Raw genomic sequence first — 18,474 nt, 5'->3', positions numbered from 1 at the left:
TCAAATCCCACCTCCACCAATTCCTAGGTCTGTGACCTAGGGTAAGTGACTTCCTCTATCTGTGTCTCAGTTTCCTCACATGTAAACCAACACTAATCATAAAATCCACTTTGTAAGGGCGTTGGGAGAACTGGAGTTAGTTCTGGGCCTGAGGAGGGCTTAGGCCAATTCCCACAGCTCCACAAGCCCACAGTAGCCTGAGGTGAAACTAAGGCCGGAGGGGGCTGACCACACCCAGCATCAAACAGCAAAGAAGTGGCCCAGCCAGGGCTGGAAACCGTCTCACCCACCGGCTGGAAACCGTCTCACTCACCAGCTGGAGACCCTCGGGGCCAGCCACTGTCCAGAGGAGCAGCCCTGATTTTGTCTTTATTTTGCTTTGTGTCAACCCCAGGCTTTCTCTAGGAGTGAGGTGGCAGAGCAGCCCCTTCCTCCACCCTCATCTTGGCCAGCTGGTCGGTGGGCTGGGCTGCAGGCTTTGGGCTGCGGGGCGGGAGTTGGGTTTAAGCCTCTGGGGAAATGGGGAGGATGTGGGCCCGCCCTCGCCTCCCCGCCCGCCTCCCTCTCTCTGAGCTCGCCTCTCCCATCCCAGGCCAGCCTCTGGACGCAGGGCCAACCCCTGGGCTCCGGCAGCTGAGCTTTCCCTCACCGGCGGACGCCCCTCACCCATCCCGCCCTGAGTGACTCACTGCTCCCCTGGCCTGCAGCCACCGCTGTCTCCTGGCAGGAGGCAGGCGCAAGGTTGTGCAGAAGCCACAGGGTCTAGTGTGTGAGGGCCGCTTGGCCAGGAGGGTCTGGAGCAGCTAGACAGGACCAGGGCACAGAGGCTGGCCGGCAGATAGCGGGGCCTGTGGCTCAGCCCTGCAGTGGCCTGTGGCAGCCGGTGCCTCCCCTTTTCCCTAACTTTGGGGGCTTTTCTTTCTTCTTTCTACCATGAAGAAGGAAGGGACCTGAGAATCCGTGAAGAGAGCCGTTCCCTGGCCAGGAGGAGACGCTGGGTGGTGGGGCAGTGGTGGTGGGCCCCTTGGCCACTCGCTCCTCCACCGAGCCAGGCATGAAGGGGGATGGCAGTGCCGTGTGGAGCCTTATGTGGAAGTACTGCATCTCTGTGAGGACACTCAGGTACTGGGATGCGTGCGTGGCTGCTCTGCCTGGCTGTCGACTGTTGGGCTGGACGGTTTGCATGGCTGTACAGGGTCCAGGAAGGAGCTGGGATGGAGGGAGCCGGAGCAACTTTCAGTCTCTGGTGGAGCGGGAGGAGGAGAGTGGAACAATGGCCAGGGGGTGTGCTGCGTTTGGCTGGGATCCAGAGCACCCATTCAGGAAAGGAACGCCAGGGGCAGGTACAGCATGTGTTACCTAACATGCTGGCACAGGGCACAGCTGTGTGACTCTGGCCCGGCCCCACAGCCTCTCTGAGCCTGTTACCCATCAGCGAAATGGGGCTCACACTCGTCCCTTCAACGCTTGGTGTAGTGATTCCTTCGTGTGACTGTAAACGTCAGTCACTGAGTGGCTGAGGGCTCAGCCCGGACTCAGGCACCAGGCTGCCCAGGTTTAATGCTGGCTTTGGCATTGTTAGTGGTGTAAAGTGGCTTCACCTCTCTAGCCAAAGTTTCCCATCTGCAGATCCTTTTAGGATTGTTGTGAGGATTTAGTGAGGTAATACACACTAAGATCAGGGCCCGGCGCGGCGCCAGCATTCAGTCAGTGTTGGATACGATGACCCTTGCCGTTGAGCTTTCTCCCCAGCTGGACAGCTCTGGGGGGTAGTGAGGGTATCTGGAATGGCGCCTGCATGGTGAGAATGAAAGGGTGGGGCAGAGCTCCTTGGACCCCTGAGGAGGGGACACCACCCATGATCGCTGCAGCCTCTGCAGCTGCCAGAAGGAGGGAGACCCGGGCGCAGGAAGCCAGGTCCCTTGTGATCTCAGGCAAGGCTGGGGTCTCCTCATCTGTAAAGGGGAACTACATGGGGCCAGAATTTGTATATGGAAGGGCTTAGAGGCAGCCACCTATTTGGAAGATGTGTTTGTACTTGGATACCGCCTAAGGGCAGATTTTTTTATTTAAAGGGGTGGATTTGCAACAGGTAAGGGATTGAAAGATTGTCCGTTTTTCTTTCTGCCCTCACTCTCTGGTGTATAAACTTTATAAACATTCCTTTCTTCCTTTTTGCCTTCCTTCTATTTCTCCTCCTTTCCTTGTTTCTTTCCTTTCTTCCTTCCTTCCCAAAATACTTGTGACCGCTTACAGAAAATACTTGCAATAAAATAGTTAATAAAAAACATTAGAAGCCAGGCATGGTGGTGCATGTCTCTAGTCCCAGCTACTCAGGAGGTTGAGGCAGGAGGAATGCTTGAGCCCAGTTCAAGGGTAGTGTTCAATGATCATGCTTGTGAATAGCCACTGCACTCCAGCCTGAGCAACACAGTAAGACCTCATCTCTAAAAAAAAGAATCAGAAGTGGAAAAAGCACAATTTAGAATAGGACGTCATGAGCTAGGGTAGAAAAATAGAACAGAACAGAGATATACAGGGTCCTGAGGTTCTTCTGTTGGGGTAAAAATTGCCAAGTTTCCTGGCAGCCAAAGGGAAAAGGGAAACCCAGCCACGCAGTTTACTCTCACTGTAATAAGAAACCATAATTACAGTGGCCATAGTTGTCTCTGCTGCTGGGTGAGAGTGTCTGGGGCCCTGGGCCTCAGCCTCAATGGCGGGCCTTGGGCCTGGGCAGGTTTGAGGGAGCAGGGCAGACAGTGAGAGCTAAAGTGTTCTCTTGGGACGAGGATGCTGGCTGGCTGTGGGAAAGGAGAGAGGCAGAGCTCAGCCCTGGAGTGAGTCAGCGGCTGCCTGCCCCTGCCCCTGCCCCTGCCCCTGCCCCAGACCCCAGGATAGACCTCCTGGGTGGGTGACTTGGGAGCTGGGCCAGGCAGCGGGTGAGTCCTGGACTTTGGTGAGCTCTCCATGTGCTTTTCCTTGTGACCACAGCTGGATTTTCCTGAGTCCCGTTCTGTCTCAAGGTTTCCAGGGATTGGCACTTTGGAAACCTCAGGGCTTGTTGACAGAATGCAGAGGGCTCAGCACTGGGAGGCCCGCCGTGCCCTGTCCAAGGGTGATTCACTCGCTCCCTCTTGGCTGCCGTTTGCCCACATGGTCTGTAGGAGAAGCAGCACCGCCTCACAGAGCCTGGCAGACTGGCCTGTCTGTGCCTCAGTCTCCTCATCTAATGGTACGGCCACCTGACAGGGCTGTGGGGCGGGGCCTTACGGGAGGGTTTATGGCTGTCAAGTGGTGATGGGCAGGTAGCTTCACAGGGGTGTCACGATCACTGGCGGGTGGCCTCCTCACCACCAATGAGAGGAGAGTGGTGGGGTGGGTGTGGGCACCATAATTGGCACTGAGTTTGTCCCAAACCCACTCTTAGCACCCATAACTGCCAGGCGCCCCTGTGGTTAACTGGGGAGGATGGGCCTTGGGCTCCACCAGAAGCACTCTGCCCTCCTGACCCCTGCCCCATTCTGTTGAGAGCCCCCCGAAAGGACTAAGGCCACGCCCCAACCAGCTAGCCAGCCAGGAGCAGGCCCTCTGCAGATCCCAGCCCCCTCGGCTGCCAGGGAAGCCCTGAGTCAGCAGGTCTGCGGCCCAAGGCGGAGCTGCCGGCAGCCACAGGGACAGATTGGAGGGTTGCGATCGGACAGCGCATAGTTTTCCACTTGCGTCTTCAGATTCCCCTCCGAGTGAGCCTGTTGCCCCTGGCGGGGTCCCATTCACATCTGGAAAAGCAAGAGGTGTGTGTGGAGCAGCTGTGAGCCTGCCAGCCCTGGCCCTCTGCCCAGGGGTTTGGCGACCGCAGTCAAGGAGCCGGGAGAAGGGTCTCTGGAACTTTGGCCCGAGGACTCTGAGAGCGACGATCCTGGCTGCAGGCTGTATCCTGGACAGAACAGCTTGGGAGCTGGGCACCCCAGGGTTTAGAGCCCACAACGGTAGGTTGTGAGATGTGCAGCCCTTGGGAAAGTTGCTAAACCTCTCTGGGCTTGTTTCCTCGCCTGTAGAGTGGGGGGAGCCATGCCAGCTGGGCGGGCTTCTTGGCAGGTCATCACTGGGTTCTGTTGGCTTGGCATCCAGCAGGGTGCATGGTTGTGGCACCCCCTCCTTGTCCTCTGAGTCTCAGTGTGGGGGCTTAGGGGGATAACGTGATGAAGTGGGAAGCACACAGGCTCAGAAGTCAGGCCGACCTGAGTTCAAAACTGGGCTTAGCCCCTTCCTACCTTGGACGTGACTTTTAGAGATGTTCTGAAGCTTCCATGAGACGAGGCCCGGAAGCCTGCCCCGGCTGCAGTAGGTGCTGCTGAGGCATTGGCTGTTTGTATAACAGGCAGCCTCCCTGAGCCTCTGTTTCCCCGCCTGTGAGATGCCTGTGGGGATACAGTAGTTCTGGAGGGCAGATGAGACCCTTTAACCAGCTCCCCGCCCCTCCCCTCCCTGCATCTTCCCTGGCTGGCCTTTCTCTGGGCACTCACCTCTGGGCCCCTGGCAGACAAAGGCCTTGCTCTGGGTACAGGGCAGTGCCCTGATAAATCCACAGCCCCTCTCAGGTCAGGCAGGAAGATCACTTTTGCATCTGGCATTATATTGAAAAAGAAAGATTGTTTTGTGCCTTGAGAGCCCATGGGGTGTTTGAGCCTCTTGATGGGCCAGGGCAGCTCGCTTGGAACACATGGGGCCCAGGGTGCTGGTTGGTAAGGAGTGGGGTGGCCTTGGCTGCCCTGGCCCTGCCCCCTTCTGCCTTCCCACCATGGCTGCATCTGGGCAGGAGGGCCGTGAACAGCTCAGCTGGCAGCCAGCCTTTGAGAGCTTCCAGGGGGCTTCCTGGACGATTAGCCATCTGATGCCCCTCTGCAGGAGGGCCAGTGGGCATTCCTCTTGGGACAGAGTGCTCACCACCTCCCAGCCTGGGCCATGCCTAGGCAGCTTTGATGCGAGGACATTTGTTCCCACTTGGAACTGGCACCATCCTTCCTACGGTGCCCGCTGCCACCCACCCACACACTGAAGTGGCCTGGCTGTGTGCTCTGAGCCTCACAATCCATCTGCTCCCCAGCTCTGGACAGCCTGCAGAGACCAGGACTCCCTGAGGCTGAGGAAGGGGTCACCAGCCTCCTCCCCACCCACGCCTTCTGGACACACCCTGGCTTGTGCTGTCTATCTCCGGGAAGAGCCCAGAGCTGAGTTTAGGATGGGCAGGAGGTCCTGGGCAGAGCGGAGCAGAGCTGCCACTTCTCTGGCTCTGGGCACTGCCTGGAGCACACATAAATTCTCTCATGGCTGCTTTCCCCTTTCACCCGTGGGCCGCACCATTGCCTCAGCCCTGCCAGCCTCACCTCCCTCTCCTCGGTTTCCATCTCTGCTAGTGACTGCCGCCCCCTCTCCCTGCATCGAGTCTTTGTTCAGGGATGAAGACCTACCCTGTGCCTGGCACTGTGCCAGGTACTAACTATTCCATTCCCACGTCCAGCCAGCTAGTGCCCACCCTGTGAGGAGCACTGTCCCACAGCACAGAGGAGGACCTGAGTCCAAGGCTTTGCGTTATTGGTTTCCTCACCGGAGTTGTGGGTGAGGCTCTTCTTGGCAAGCACCGCAGGGCAGCACTTGTCGCTGAGAGCTCAGAGCCCAGCAGCAAGGCAGCATGGGCATGAGCCACTCTGACACATGGGAAGAGGCTTTCTTCCGTTGATCAGCAAGCAGTTTGCTGAGCACTTATTGTTTGCTGGCCTGGGCTAGACCCTGGGGATACAGCAGTGAGTGAGGTGGGCCTCCTGGAGCAGATAGATGTTCAGGTGAGAGAGAAATGATAAAGAGAAAATAAACAAATGAAGATGCCTTCAGGCAAGGATCAGTGCCAAGAAAATAAAACACGGAGGGATGACGGAGTGATCAGGGGAGAGGGAGCCACATGGTCTGGGGAGGTCAAGAAGGGCCTCTCCCAGTGGCCGTCAGTGGGTGAATAGATAAACCCAATGTGGTCTGTCCATAGTGTGGAATATTATGCAGCCACAAAAAGGAATGAAGTTCTGGCACGTGTTACAGCACAGGTGAACCTTGAGGACATCATGCTAAGTGAAAGAAGCCAGACACGAAAGACCACAGAGCTTATGGTCCTAGGTCCATTTCTAGGAAATGTCCAGAACAGGCAACTCTATAGAGACAGGAGGTGGGTTTGCGGTGATCCAGGGCTGGGGAGGGGTTCTTTTTGAGTGATGAAAATATTCTAAACATAGATAGTGGTGACAGTTGCACCCCTCTGGGGATATACTATTAATAAAATCCTTGAACTATACATTTTAAATGGGCGAGTTGTATGGTGTGTGAATTATATCTTAATAAGACTGTTTGAAAAGAAAACAAAGACTCGTCTGTGGTGGTGGCCTTGCGTTGAGAGTGACAGGGTGGAGTGAGTTTGTGAGGACCTTGGGGAAGAGCAGGCAGAGAGAGCAGCTGGTGTAAGGACCCTGGGGTCTGTGTGCACCTGCAGGAGGAGCACGGAGGAGGAGGCCGGCAGGAGTTGAGAGGGCTGGAGAAGCACTCCCCGTGGTGGCAGGGCCAGATCCTGGAGAGGGCTTGAAGGTTGACTGGGGCGGGAGAGCCACGGCTGGGTAACATCGCTGTGCTTTCTGTTTTAAAACCGTCACCCGGGCTGCTGTGAGGAAATGAGACTGTGGAGAGGGAGTGGTGGGGCACGGGGGGCAGGGAAGGCCGGTTAAGATGTGGCGGCCAGCCACTATTTAGATGAGAGGTGACAATTGAGACCCAAAGGAGACAGACAGACTGGCTGGCGGTCGCAGTGGGAATTCAGACAGGGACAGAGCACTCCTGGCGGGGAGGAGGCTTCCTGGAGGAGGGGCCTGGGCCCGGACCCTGGCAATGTCAGGATGGGCTGGTGGCGGCTCTCCAGATGGCACCCCTGTGGGGGATGTGGGGGGCCCTGCCTGGCTATGGGGAGACAAGACTGGCCACCCTACCCTGGCACCACCCCTGGGTCCCCTTTGGGCCCAAGCTGCTAAGTAAGTAGGGCACCCTCTCTCCAGGGACCCCTGTCACACTGCTTTTATGCTGCTGGCTCCAGCTGGCCCTCCGTGAGAGTGCAGTGCCCATGTGGCCAGAGACCCAGCAGGAACCCGGCACTCTGAACAAAGCAGCCTGCCTGGAACTTAAGTGGCCCTGAAACACAATCAGCCACCAGAGACTGTCCAGGGAGGTGGTTGTATTATTTATTGACTGGGGCCTGCCCAGTGAAGCCATTTGGGTTTGCCAGACCTGGAAGGAGCCCCCTCAGCAGTGCCTGGGGGCCTTTTGGAGGGCAGGCGGGCAGGGGCCCCAGGGTGCCTGGCACCCTCTCCCCTGGGCGTGGTTTCCTGGATGCCGACCGAGCAGGGAGGAAGTCAGACGTCAGGACCTGCTGTGGGGATGGACCCACAGCTCATCCCCCGGGGCCGCAGAGGCAGGCCAGGCGCTGGGGTTCCAGGGACACCTCCGCCCCCTCCACTTTGAGACTGTGAGTACCACCTACCTGGCCCAGGGAGGGGGCCTCGGCAGCCCTGAGAAACCTGTGAGGGGCTGGCAACTGTCAGGGCAGCCTGCCGTGGTGAGGGTCTTGGGGGCTGTCATCGGAGTTTTCACTGTTTCTCAGAGCCGTATTCTGTGACCCATTTCTCACTGCCTGGAATGCACACAGGCCTGCCCTGGGCCCAGGAACACCAGGTGTTTCCCCAGAGCTGCAAGGGGAAGTTCTTTAGCTCCCCTGCGCATTAGACCAGCCCCAGGCCCTGTTAGGGTTGAGAACCAGGGCCCCGCAGCCCACCTGGGTGGCTGGGAGTGTTGGGTCTCTGCCTACGGCCCTCGCAACCACCCTGAGAAAGATGGACTCTTGACAATGCCCAGTTTACAGTCGAGTAAACTGAGGCGCTCAGAAGTCACACAGAAATCAGAAGTCCTCAGAGGCCCTCAGAAGTCACACAGTTGCCCAGGGCTCCAGGAGCATATTTGGTGTGTTTCCTTCCCACACTGCTGCCCCCCTCAACCCTGTGGTTCATAAACTTTGAGCAAATGGAGGTTTACGGCTGAGGGAACACAAGGCTTCCCCAAGCTGTGCTGAGGAGACACTGCCTTGCACAAATCTTCCCTGCCCCAGGCTCCCTGGGGCCATTTCCCATCTGGCAGTAGCCCAGTGTGTGTCCCCCCAGGAGCCCCTTGACACACTGACAAGTTCAGTGTCTTTCTGAAATGATTCAGAGTGGAACCTTGAGGATCTGCAGATCCCTGGGGCTGGGAGGGTGTTGGGGGATGTTCCCCGGGTTCTGAGCTGTAACCCCTGAGCCTGACCTCTTGGGGTCCTTGGGCCAACAGCCCCTGGCTCACTGGGGTCATCAGGGAGTTCAACAGATGGGTCAGAGGAAGCTTTTACCGACCCAGCCTCAGGGAGCAGCCTGGGAGCTCTTACTCCCAGCCAAGCCTCCCCCACCCCAGCCCTGGCTCTTGGGGGCGGGCAAGACAGATAGCCCTTTCCTTAGGACTGGAGCCCAACCAGTGGCAGATGGAATAAGTGAGGCCCAGTGATAAGGAAGCAATGGGCACCTTCACCCCTGCCCCCACGCTGCAGACAGAAGGCTGCTCAGTGCCCTGAGGGGTCAGTCACTCTGTCTCAAATCCCAGCTCTCCAGCGTGCCCCAGCCATGTGACGTGGGACAGATGTCCCAACATCTCTGGGCCTGGATTTCCATATAACCCACGGCAAAAGTCCTCCCTTCTGGGGTTGTGAGGCTTAGATGGGGAAGCAGGCCTCTGTGGGGAATCTCCCCGTGGGCATAGGTAACTCTGGGTTCCCATCTCACTGAGAGATTTACCAGGGCACAGTGCCCCTCAGGCTGGTTAGGGGAGGCTTGATGACCCCAGTGAGCCAGGGGCTCTTGGCCCAAGGACCCCAAGAGGTCAGGTTCAGGGGTTACAGCTCAGAGCCCAGGGCTCTGGCCTCCAGCTTAGCTACCTCCAGCAGCGACCTGCCTTTGTTGGGCACCAGGGCTCAAGCTGGGGAGCCTGGCCAGGTGGCTGTCCACCCCTGTGTTCAAGGCCCATTTCGGTCCAGCCCAGCAGAGGCACAGGGCAGAGCAGGGCCCCTGCTGCCCTGCTGCCTGCCTGGGGACCTCAGGGTAGCCCATCCTGAGGCCTCATGTCCTCACCTGTGAAATGGCCAGGTGTAACCAGGAGCCTTTAAGCACTCCATGACTCTGTGCAGAGTTTCATGCACATCATTCCTTTGTTAATTCAGTCATTCAACAGACATTTATTGGGCACCTACTGTGTGCCAAGCACTGTCTTGTCTCTGAGAGTACAAAGGTGATAAACCAGATAAACCATCCCTGCCCTTCTTGGTGTTGGGGAGTCAAGCAATATATGACTAACGCAATGCATGTATGATAGGTCATGGGGGTGACATATTCTGTGAAGGCAAGTAGGGCAGAGGAAGGAGATAGGTGCAAGGAGGGGTAAGCGGTTGGTTGTATTTTATTTTAATGGACACATGTCAGCTATTAGAAAACACCTGTAGGCCATCAGGCAGCTGAGGGCGGGTTGGAGGGTCCACACTGTGGCCTTCATTCCCTGAATCCCTTGTGGGCTAGGCCAGTGTGAGCTGTCCTCTGACCTGCACGAAAGGGTGAGCTCATTAGCCCCATCTGATGGACTTGCAAACCAATGCCCAGAAATCCCAACCAGCGTAACTCCAGTGGCTTCTGGGAAAGAGGTGAGGGGACTCTGCCGGCACAGTGGGTATCTGGACTGTGCTCAGCGTGTGGGAGCATTGAAGTGGCTATCAGCTGGGCCTGGGGTGTCGTCAGGCTGTGGTTAAGAGCCCAGACCTTGGGAGGCCAAGGTGGGCAGATCACTTGAGGTCAGGAGATCGAGACCAGCCTGACCAACATGGTGAAACCCTATCTCTACTAAAAATACAAAAATTAGCCGGGCGTGGTGGCGCACGCCTGTAATCCCAGCTACTTGGGAGGCTAAGGCAGGAGAATCCCTTGAACCTGGGAGGCAGAGGTTGCAGTGAGCCTAGGTCGTGCCACTGCACTCCAGCCTTGGAGACAGAGCAAGACTGTCTCAAAAAAAAAAAAGCCCAGACTTTGGTGGGAATTTCTGTTCCGCTGCTTTCGTAGCTATGTGACCTTGGGTGTGTCGGGTCCCATCTCTGAGCTTCACTTGGTCAGTGGGGGCTGTCTTAGTTGCAGGTGACAGAAAATCCAAACGTAACAGGCATAAGCAGAAAAGGGGTTTCATTGCCTCCTGGAACTGAAAAGTCTAGAGGGTAACTAGCTTCGGGAGTGGTGGAATTGCAATGTTCATGTATGGATTTGGACTTTCCAACTCTTACCTCTGCTTTCCTTCCTACTGTCTTCACTGTGAGGCAGGCCCTCTCCATGTGGGCATCCCTGGCTCTGTGCCCAGCATGTAGCAAGTGCTCAGAAAACATTAGGCATTTCCTTTCATTCGGTCGTCACCAGCCCTGTGACAGGCCAGCTGCAGGGCCCAGGCTGTGGTGAGCAACACATCGTTTCTGTCTTGGGGATGTTCACAGTTCTCTGTGGAAGAAGGGACTAGAAAAGAGGAAATGACTACACAGGGCACTCAGGGCTGAGAAGGGGTGAGCTCTGAGGCCTGTGGGAGCCCAGAGGAGGGACACTGGAGTTTTTATCTGGAGGGGTTCCCCGAAGGCTTCCTGTAGGAGGTGGCAGATGAGCTAGATTTTAGGAGCAATGGAGGAGATGGCCTGGCAAATGGCAACTGAGGGAGCCTAGGGTCGGGTTCAGGACTCATACACAGTGGAGCTGACCTGGCTGTGCTAGGTTCTTGGAAGTCCTGGCTGAACTCAGAGAACTGGTTCTTGGGCCATGCCGGGGGTGCAGGCGAGTAAGCCTGCATGTGGGTGAAAGGTAGCCCCAGCAGCAAGGCTGTAAGGAAAAGAGAGAATGAGCACTTAGTGAACACATACTGTGTGCCACACACCCTCCATATGTTGCCTCATTCTGGCCACTCCACAGCTTCTGGTGGTGCCTCATGCCCACTTTGCAGATAATGAGCCACAGGTTCTGATCAGGTGCTGGAACAAACCACCCTTCTAAGTGAGTCCAGGAAACCATTTCCCCCACGAACTTAGAATTTGAGACTCACTCATTGGCCAGGCTCAATGGCCTCTGTTCTGCCATCAAGAGGCTGCTGGGATGCTACCCATGGCAGGGATAGATGGGGAAGTCACCGTATTCAAAACAGTCACGTGTTGAAACACCTCCCTAGCTTCTGATCTACCGGTAGTGGCAGCGGAAGCAAATACAGCAAATCTGAAACCCTATGCCTACAGAACAGGAGTGTGAAATGTGACACCAGAGGCCCCCACACAGAAGTGGGTGTGGATGGCCACCTGCCTGTGAGCAACCAGGGGAAGCCAGCTTGGTGCTGAGTTTACACAGCGAATGTTAAAAAGACTTCTAAGCTGGCCCCAGTGTATTTGCACACAGTTGAGAAAGGCCAGGGAGGGTAACAAGGGCTAGAATATAGGGTCAGCTCCCTACAGTTGCTGTAACCCCCTGGGCAGCTCCCTTTACTTCTCTGAGCTTCAGTGACCTCCTCTGTGAGGATAACATTTCCCAGAGTGAGGATTAAATAACATTATGCATGGACATGCCCATAGGCAATGACCTAGCAATGGCTCAATGAGTGTCAGTGATGATTATCCCCAAGTAAAATAAATTTGAATTTAAAATTTTTTAAATGGTCAATTTTGCATCCATGGTCTTGAGCCAAATGGGAAATGGTTTGGTTCAGCCTCTAAGCCCCCGCGGGTACGCACTGGGTCTTTCAGCCCTGTGTCTGCTGGTACGCCTGGGGCTCAGGAAATGCACATGGTGTGTTAAAACCAAGTTTGAATTTGTCAAATCTCAAGTCAATCCAGGATGTTCATTTCTTAAATGATACAGTGAGGCAAAGTTTTTTGAAGAGGAAAAAGAAAAAAAAAGTGAATTTCACTCTGTGAAATAAGCAGAGTGATGGGAAGCTGGAGGTAGATGCCACTGACACTCAGAGTGGTGGACGAAGTGTGGGGAGGCTTCCAGGAGGAGGCAAGCTCTAGTGAGCAGGCACTGGTCAAGTGGGGAGTGGAGGAGAGTTCGGGTAGAAACTGTAGTTCGAGTCTTCATGGTGTGTTTGGGAAACAGCAGTCTTGGGTGATACCTGTCTGGGAGGGATGAGGGCCAGAGTTCAGAACAAAAAGGAAGGCAAGTGGGGCCCAGGCCCAGGGTGCTGGCCTCTCCCTGCAGGCACGGAGGGGCTGCCAGGAGCTTTTGAGCAGGGAGTTTTATTAACCAGTATTTGTTTGGTTGGTTAAAAAAAAGAGGCACCCCAGACTGGCTTGACTGGCTTAAGGCAAAGGCTGAATTTATTGCCTTCTGTTTCTGAAACAGACAGGGCTTCAGGTACAGTTGGATTCGGGGGCTCAAACCATGGCTCTAGACGCCAGCCTCTTTTTCTCTTCTTCCATCTCTTTGACTTCATTCCCAGACAGCCTTTCTGCCTAGATGGCCCCAACAGCTCCAGATGACATTTCTCATATCAGGCAGAAACTGTTCTGACAGAATCGACTCTCCCTGGTTAGTTTAGACCACATACCCATCCCTGGACCAGTCACTTGAGCAGGGGGGATGAACTACTCTCTCTAACAGACCGAGCTTGGTACTGCATTCAGCCCTGGAGGTAGCTGACCCAAATTAGATAGACGGGGAATGGAGGATTGGGTTCCCCAAAGAAAACTGGGGTGTCTTACCAGAAGTGAGAATGGAGGCTGGTCAGGCAGAAACATCCTGCATCCACCACTGCGACCTGCTAAGACTTGTGGGCTGGTCGATCCGCCACTGCGACCTGCTAAGACTTGTGGGCTGGTCATTCCGCCACTGTGACCTGCTAAGACCTGATGGCTGGCCATTCCGCCACTGTGACCTGCTAAGACCTGCCGGCTGGCCAGCTGAGCCATGTGTTCTGCCATGCATCATCCCTTCGGGTCAGCCCCATGAGGTAGAGTTCGTTATGATCCCTATTTTGCAGATGAGAAAACTGAGGCTTAGGGAGACACGGTCACTTGCCGAAGGTCACACTGTTAGCAAATGTCCTCAAATCCCAAATCAGCTTGACCTGAAGCCCAGAATCTTAACCACGTGCTCCACTGCCTTACAGCAATCAGCAAAGAGTTTGAAGAGGATGCCTAGGGAGCTTGGATGGAGGACAGGCTGGCAGAGGAGACTGGAGGCAGAAGATGGGAGTAGCAGGCGGGTGCCACACTGGCAGAGAGGAGGGATCCTAAGACATAGAGCTGTGGTGTGCTAAAGTCTGGCTCTCAATGCACTGTCAGCTTCACTTTTGTTGTTGTTTCCTTATATAGATAAGATATCTGATACGATATCTAATCAGCAAAGTACACACACACACACACACATATATATATATACACACATACTAATTATTATGCCTACTGGTTTCTGCTTGGGGTGATCTTGGCAGGAGGAGGTGAGGGATGAGGGTCCTGAGCCTGGACGTTGGACTTATACTTGGGCTGCGGGCATCTGGGGCATTTCCGGGGGAGTTTCCCCAGGAAGTGGTCAAAGGGAGTTGGCCGCCCACCTGGCTCAGGGCCAGGGCAGAGAGCGGGCAGGATGGGGAAACAGCCACTCTGCACTTCCCTTTTCAGCCCTAAGGCTTCTCAGGCAAGGTCCCGCCCCCCTGATGACATTACACCATGTCAGAAATCAGCCTGCCACACCCTCATGGCACAAAGGGGAACTCAAGGCAGCAGGCCACTTTAGCTTCACTGCCACCACATGGAGAGGTGTGGCAGTCTGGGCACCCATCCTGGATTGGCTGTCGCTGCACTGTGTGACCTAGGGTGAGTCACCAGGCCTCTCTGGGCCTCAGTTTGACATCTGTAAAATAGACCTATGAAGACAGAGCAGGCACGTGAACAAACCTTTGCAAATAACCTGACCCAGTGCCAGGCACTTCACGGGCTGTCAGGATTCCTTCCCTGTGTGGTGATCTCTCGGAATCACAGCCTTGGAACCCTGGAGAGGAGAAGGGCTGTCGATTTCAGAAAGCCAGGCCAAGACCCAGCTCTGCAGCGTACAAGCCATGTGGCCATGTGCAAGTCACTTCCCTTCTCTGGGCCTCCATTGCCTTATCTGGAAAATGGCTTAATAACCACCCCTTCATGCATGAATGAGAGGGGTAACTGAAAGCCTAGCCCGTGGGATGGGGTTTGCCAGCGTGTCTGGTTCCCACTGGGTTAGCTGGATATCCCCTCCTCCGTGAGCTCCCCTTCCTGTGCTGGAGCCGGATCAAGAGCGTTGTTCTATCAATAATTCAACCAACTAATATCGACTGTGTGCCCAGCACCGCTCAAAGCAGTGAGGACACCAGCATGAGACCCCCTCCCTCACAGAGCTGGCATTTGGGGGTTGGGGGAGGCAGACAGGTGACAAGTAAACAAACACACTTTCCTGTGAAGTCAGGAAAACGAAGCAGGAGGCTGCAGTGGGGAGCGACTTGGTGGTGGTCAGTGAGGGCCTCCCTGAGGAGGGGACCTGAGAGCAAGAAGGAGGTGGCCAGCAAAGATGGGGGCCTGGCGGCAGAGGGAAGAGGAGTATGAACAGCCCCCTGGGGATTCAGGCTCAAAGGACAGAGGGTTTGGAGACTAATGGCAGCACTCTCAGAGAGGATATCTTGGTAGGCGTGGACAGTGGACAGCCTGACGGTCGCTGGTGGAGGATGCTTACCTCATTCTGTAAACATTTGCTGGAGGGAGGGTCAGCTGAGGCTCACCTCTGAGCTTCAACGCGGGAAGGAGAGGTGTCCAGCTTGGCCTCAGACCCCAGACGGAGGGTGAGAAGGTGGTGATGGTAGTGGACGGACACAGCCAGGAAAGGCAGCTAGGTTCAGTCCTGAACTTCAGAACCGCCAAGAAGTACCTAAGTAACCCCGTTTCATCTTCAGTTACAGACTGTTAGAAGACTCTCAGAAGACCAGGCACCTGGCCCCTCCCTGGGGTTCCTGGGGTGGGCTTATGGAAGGGTAGTTCCTCTGCTCTCTCACCTGGCTTCCTAGAGGAGTGCAGGCTTAGAAGGTCAGAGCTACAAGGACTTTGAGAAATTACCAAGCTCTCCTCCCACAGGACAGGGAATTCTGTGACCTTGATCAGGGGAAGGGTGGGCTCCATTGGCAAGCTGGACGTGCTAGGGGCTCTGGACTCTGGGGCGGGGTACGGGTGGGGCCCAAGAGACAGGGAGGGATGGCTGGGCTCAGCCCCAAACTTCCAACAGCCAAGAATTACGTTTCATCTGCAAGCATAGAAACCGCAGAGATAGGCAGACCCAGAAGTGAGGGGTGGGTGGCCTGTGGATGCTTTCGAGTGGCAGCAAAGAAAACGGGATGTTTTTCAAGTACAAAATGGGTGATAAGCTCTAATGTGTGTATGAGTATGGTCCCAACTATGATCTCATTCCATTCTCACAATAAATCCTGTCCAACAGGAATATCTGCCCTATCTTGCAGAGGGGGAAACTGAGGCAAGCCAAGTGACTCCCACAAGTTCCTTGCCAGCCAGAAAGTGGCAGTATCAGAATTGAGACCTAGAACCAAGCTTTCCTTAGAGACATGGAGGGTGGACCGGTGCAGTGGGTGGGGCAGGTAGAGAGCCAGGCTGGCCTCTGCCCTCCTCCCAGGGGCAGCTGGGCCCACAGCTGGCGTCCCCACTACTCAGTTCTCTGGATGTTTAGAAAAGCCTGTCTCTGTAACGACAGGCCAGTTACAGAGCCGGCTCCACCTGCTCTGTCTGGATCCCGCATACCAGCTGGAGACAGAGTCCTTGCTGCAGCTCCCCGACCCTCTTCCTAGGGGTTCTGTCCCCCCACCCTAACTGCCTTGGGCTCTGTCTGCATGAAGACACGTGATTCCCTCCCCACAGTCTCATGCAGCCCCCGCCAGCTTCCTCTCCTACACTCCACCCTTGTGAATTAGGGGCGCCCCTACCACTGCAAGGAGGGGGGCCAAAAAGACCTGGAGGAAGACAAAGCCTAGCAAAACTGACTTTGGACAAGTGTCTCCTGCTCCTGAATCTGTTTTCTCATCTATAAAATGGGGAGAGAGATACCCGCCGGTAGCAGGGCTTTGTGATTTTGACTGCAAATGTGTCAGGAGAGGCCAGGCTGCAGGGGCTCCGCCAGTCAGAGCCTGGCCCAGCACAGACCCCAGGCATCTCCCAAAGACGGCCTGTCTCTGGGCTCGACGTGGGTCTCTGCTCTGTTTAAAAGGTAGAGTTCCCCAGCGGCCCATGGACACTGCTCATGCCCCTGCCCCTGGGCCCAGGCAGTGCTTCGGGGTGTGCTGCTGCCTCCTGGGGCCGTGGGTGGGCCCTGAACTGCAACACCCGCTGGCAGTCTCTAGAGTGGGGGCTGTGTGCACGTGTGTTTCAGTTAGATTTTGCTGTGTAACAAACTACACAGAACATAGTGTCTTAAAACACGTGGTTGTGTGTTTGGAAGATCTGGGCAGTTGTGCTGGTTGCCCTTGGCTATGCCCAGCTGGGCTGGAAGTTCCAAGAAGGCCCCACTCCCATGTCTGCCAGTGGATGCTGGCTGTCGGCCAGGCAGCTCAGGCCCCTCCACGTGCCCCCACCACAATGGTAGACCAGCCTCCTCACATGGGGGTCCCCTTAGTTCCCTCCACATGGCCCCCACAATGGCAGACAAGCCTCTCACACTGGGGTCCCTTCAGTTCCCTCCATGTGCCCCAATCACACCTTCTACATGGCATCTGAGGCTGCACTTCTAGAGTGAATGAGAAGCCACGAGGCCTCTTGAGGCACAGCCATCACCTCTGCCACCTTCTCCTGAAAGGAAAATTGTATGCCCAAGGGGAGGGGAAGTAGCCCCCAGCTCAGGTGGAGGAGGGGGCTACCCAGGAGAGGCCTGGGTACCAGGATGGGAGGAATTTGTGGTCATATTTGGCAATCACAGGATATGTATCATTAGGATTTTGCTGGGCTGTTATTTCACACAGGTTGGGGTGAGGAGAGTAAGCTCTAAAGTCATTATATACAAAGTCAAAAAGTTACTGTCATAAAATTCCCCTTGAAGAGCCCTTAAGTTGCTCATATCAGACAGAGTACCTGGTTTTGTGTGCACCGCTCTGGGCAGCGGCACTCTGTGTTCTGTGATGTGTGCAAATGCCTGGACCGGACCAGGGAGGGAGCTGAGGCTTGTCCAGACACTGCAGCCTTTGCCCTGCAAGGGGGACCCTCAAATCCTTGCTGAGAAGGGAGGGGGAGCTAAGCTGGCTGGCTCACCTTCAGGGCCATTTCCATTCCCTGTCCCTACGAAGCCTCCAGAGCCAGGCTGCCCAGAGCAGTAGCCACCAGCTATAGGTGGCTATTTAAATGTTTGCTGATTAAAATTCACAAAATGAAAAACTCAGCCTCCATCGCTCCAGCCACGTCCTGAGTGCTCAGTGGCCACACAGCTAGCAGGTGGAGAGCAGGGCTCAAAGCCCTCAGCCAGCCCAGCCTGCTGTGAATGTCAGCCCCCTTGTCCAGGCACCTCCTGCCTGCCTGCCTCTGTGGTCACCCAGCTACGTGCTGACTGCCCAGGACTCCCGAGAGACTCAGCCTTGGCCCAGCTGCTGCCCTGGAGGACTGCTGGTCTGCTGGGGGCAGGCAGGCCAGTAACACTGGGTGCCTGGCTCTGGGCCCCCAGATCCCCTCATCTTCCAGAGCCCTGCAGAGCAGGGAGCTCTGGGCTGTGGTCTCCACCCGAGGTCCAGCAGTGCAGGCCTCATCCTCTGATCCTTCCCCCACACTGTGAAGTATGGGGACTCCATTTGCACTCCCGGGCTTTTCAAGTAAAGGGAAGAGACCTGTTTATCATCAGAAATTATGAGACACCCCCTGCCCCCATGCCATGCACACCCCCCACACACAAGGGTTAATATCCAAGATTGAAAAACTACAGGATGACAGGAAGCTGTTAAGAACCAATTTTTAGATGACTTTGGAGTCTGTAAATTTTATTTATCAAAGCAGCTTCTATTTTGGTTTGAAAGATGTTCATGTGTGAAACATAGTATTTGTTTGGTCTACCAGCAGTGTTGGCTGCACATATGGGATGAGAGATCCCCTAAAATAATTCAGGGGTTCCCAGCTTGGGAATCCGTGTAACCTCCAGGAGCTGGAGTCCCTGAGCGGCCCCCAGGAGTCAAGGGCTTAGTGGTGGAGGTGGAGGCTACCTCATGGATATTTGCGTGGCCAGCACTGTGGCTGGCCTGATGCTGGGTTTTTGGTGGGAGGTGAATTAGCCTCCCCACTTGATAATGCTTCCCTCCATCCCTGCA

General features: G+C 55.6%; 1 protein-coding gene across 10 annotated transcripts in view; it reads left to right on the top strand.

Moving 5' to 3' along the window:
* IQSEC1 (IQ motif and Sec7 domain ArfGEF 1) overlaps positions 1 to 18,474 on the top strand; it is a 394,136-nt gene that overhangs the window by 269,211 nt on the left and 106,451 nt on the right. The window contains exon 1 of one of the 10 annotated variants that reach the window (XM_032149772.3): positions 583 to 1,122. The exons of 8 other annotated variants lie outside the window; for them this stretch is intronic. In XM_032149772.3, the coding sequence (XP_032005663.1) occupies positions 1,055 to 1,122 (68 nt within the window). In that variant the 5' untranslated portion in view covers positions 583 to 1,054. Of the gene's footprint in view, positions 1 to 582; positions 1,123 to 7,254; positions 7,556 to 18,474 lie in introns of those variants that run through there. One more of the 10 variants, XM_032149774.3, reaches the window with a different exon arrangement.

The sequence above is a fragment of the Hylobates moloch genome, unplaced genomic scaffold, assembly GCF_009828535.3.
Source record: "Hylobates moloch isolate HMO894 unplaced genomic scaffold, HMol_V3 SCAFFOLD_4, whole genome shotgun sequence".
NCBI lineage: Eukaryota > Metazoa > Chordata > Mammalia > Primates > Hylobatidae > Hylobates > Hylobates moloch.
This window is presented reverse-complemented; position numbering and strand designations above follow the sequence as displayed.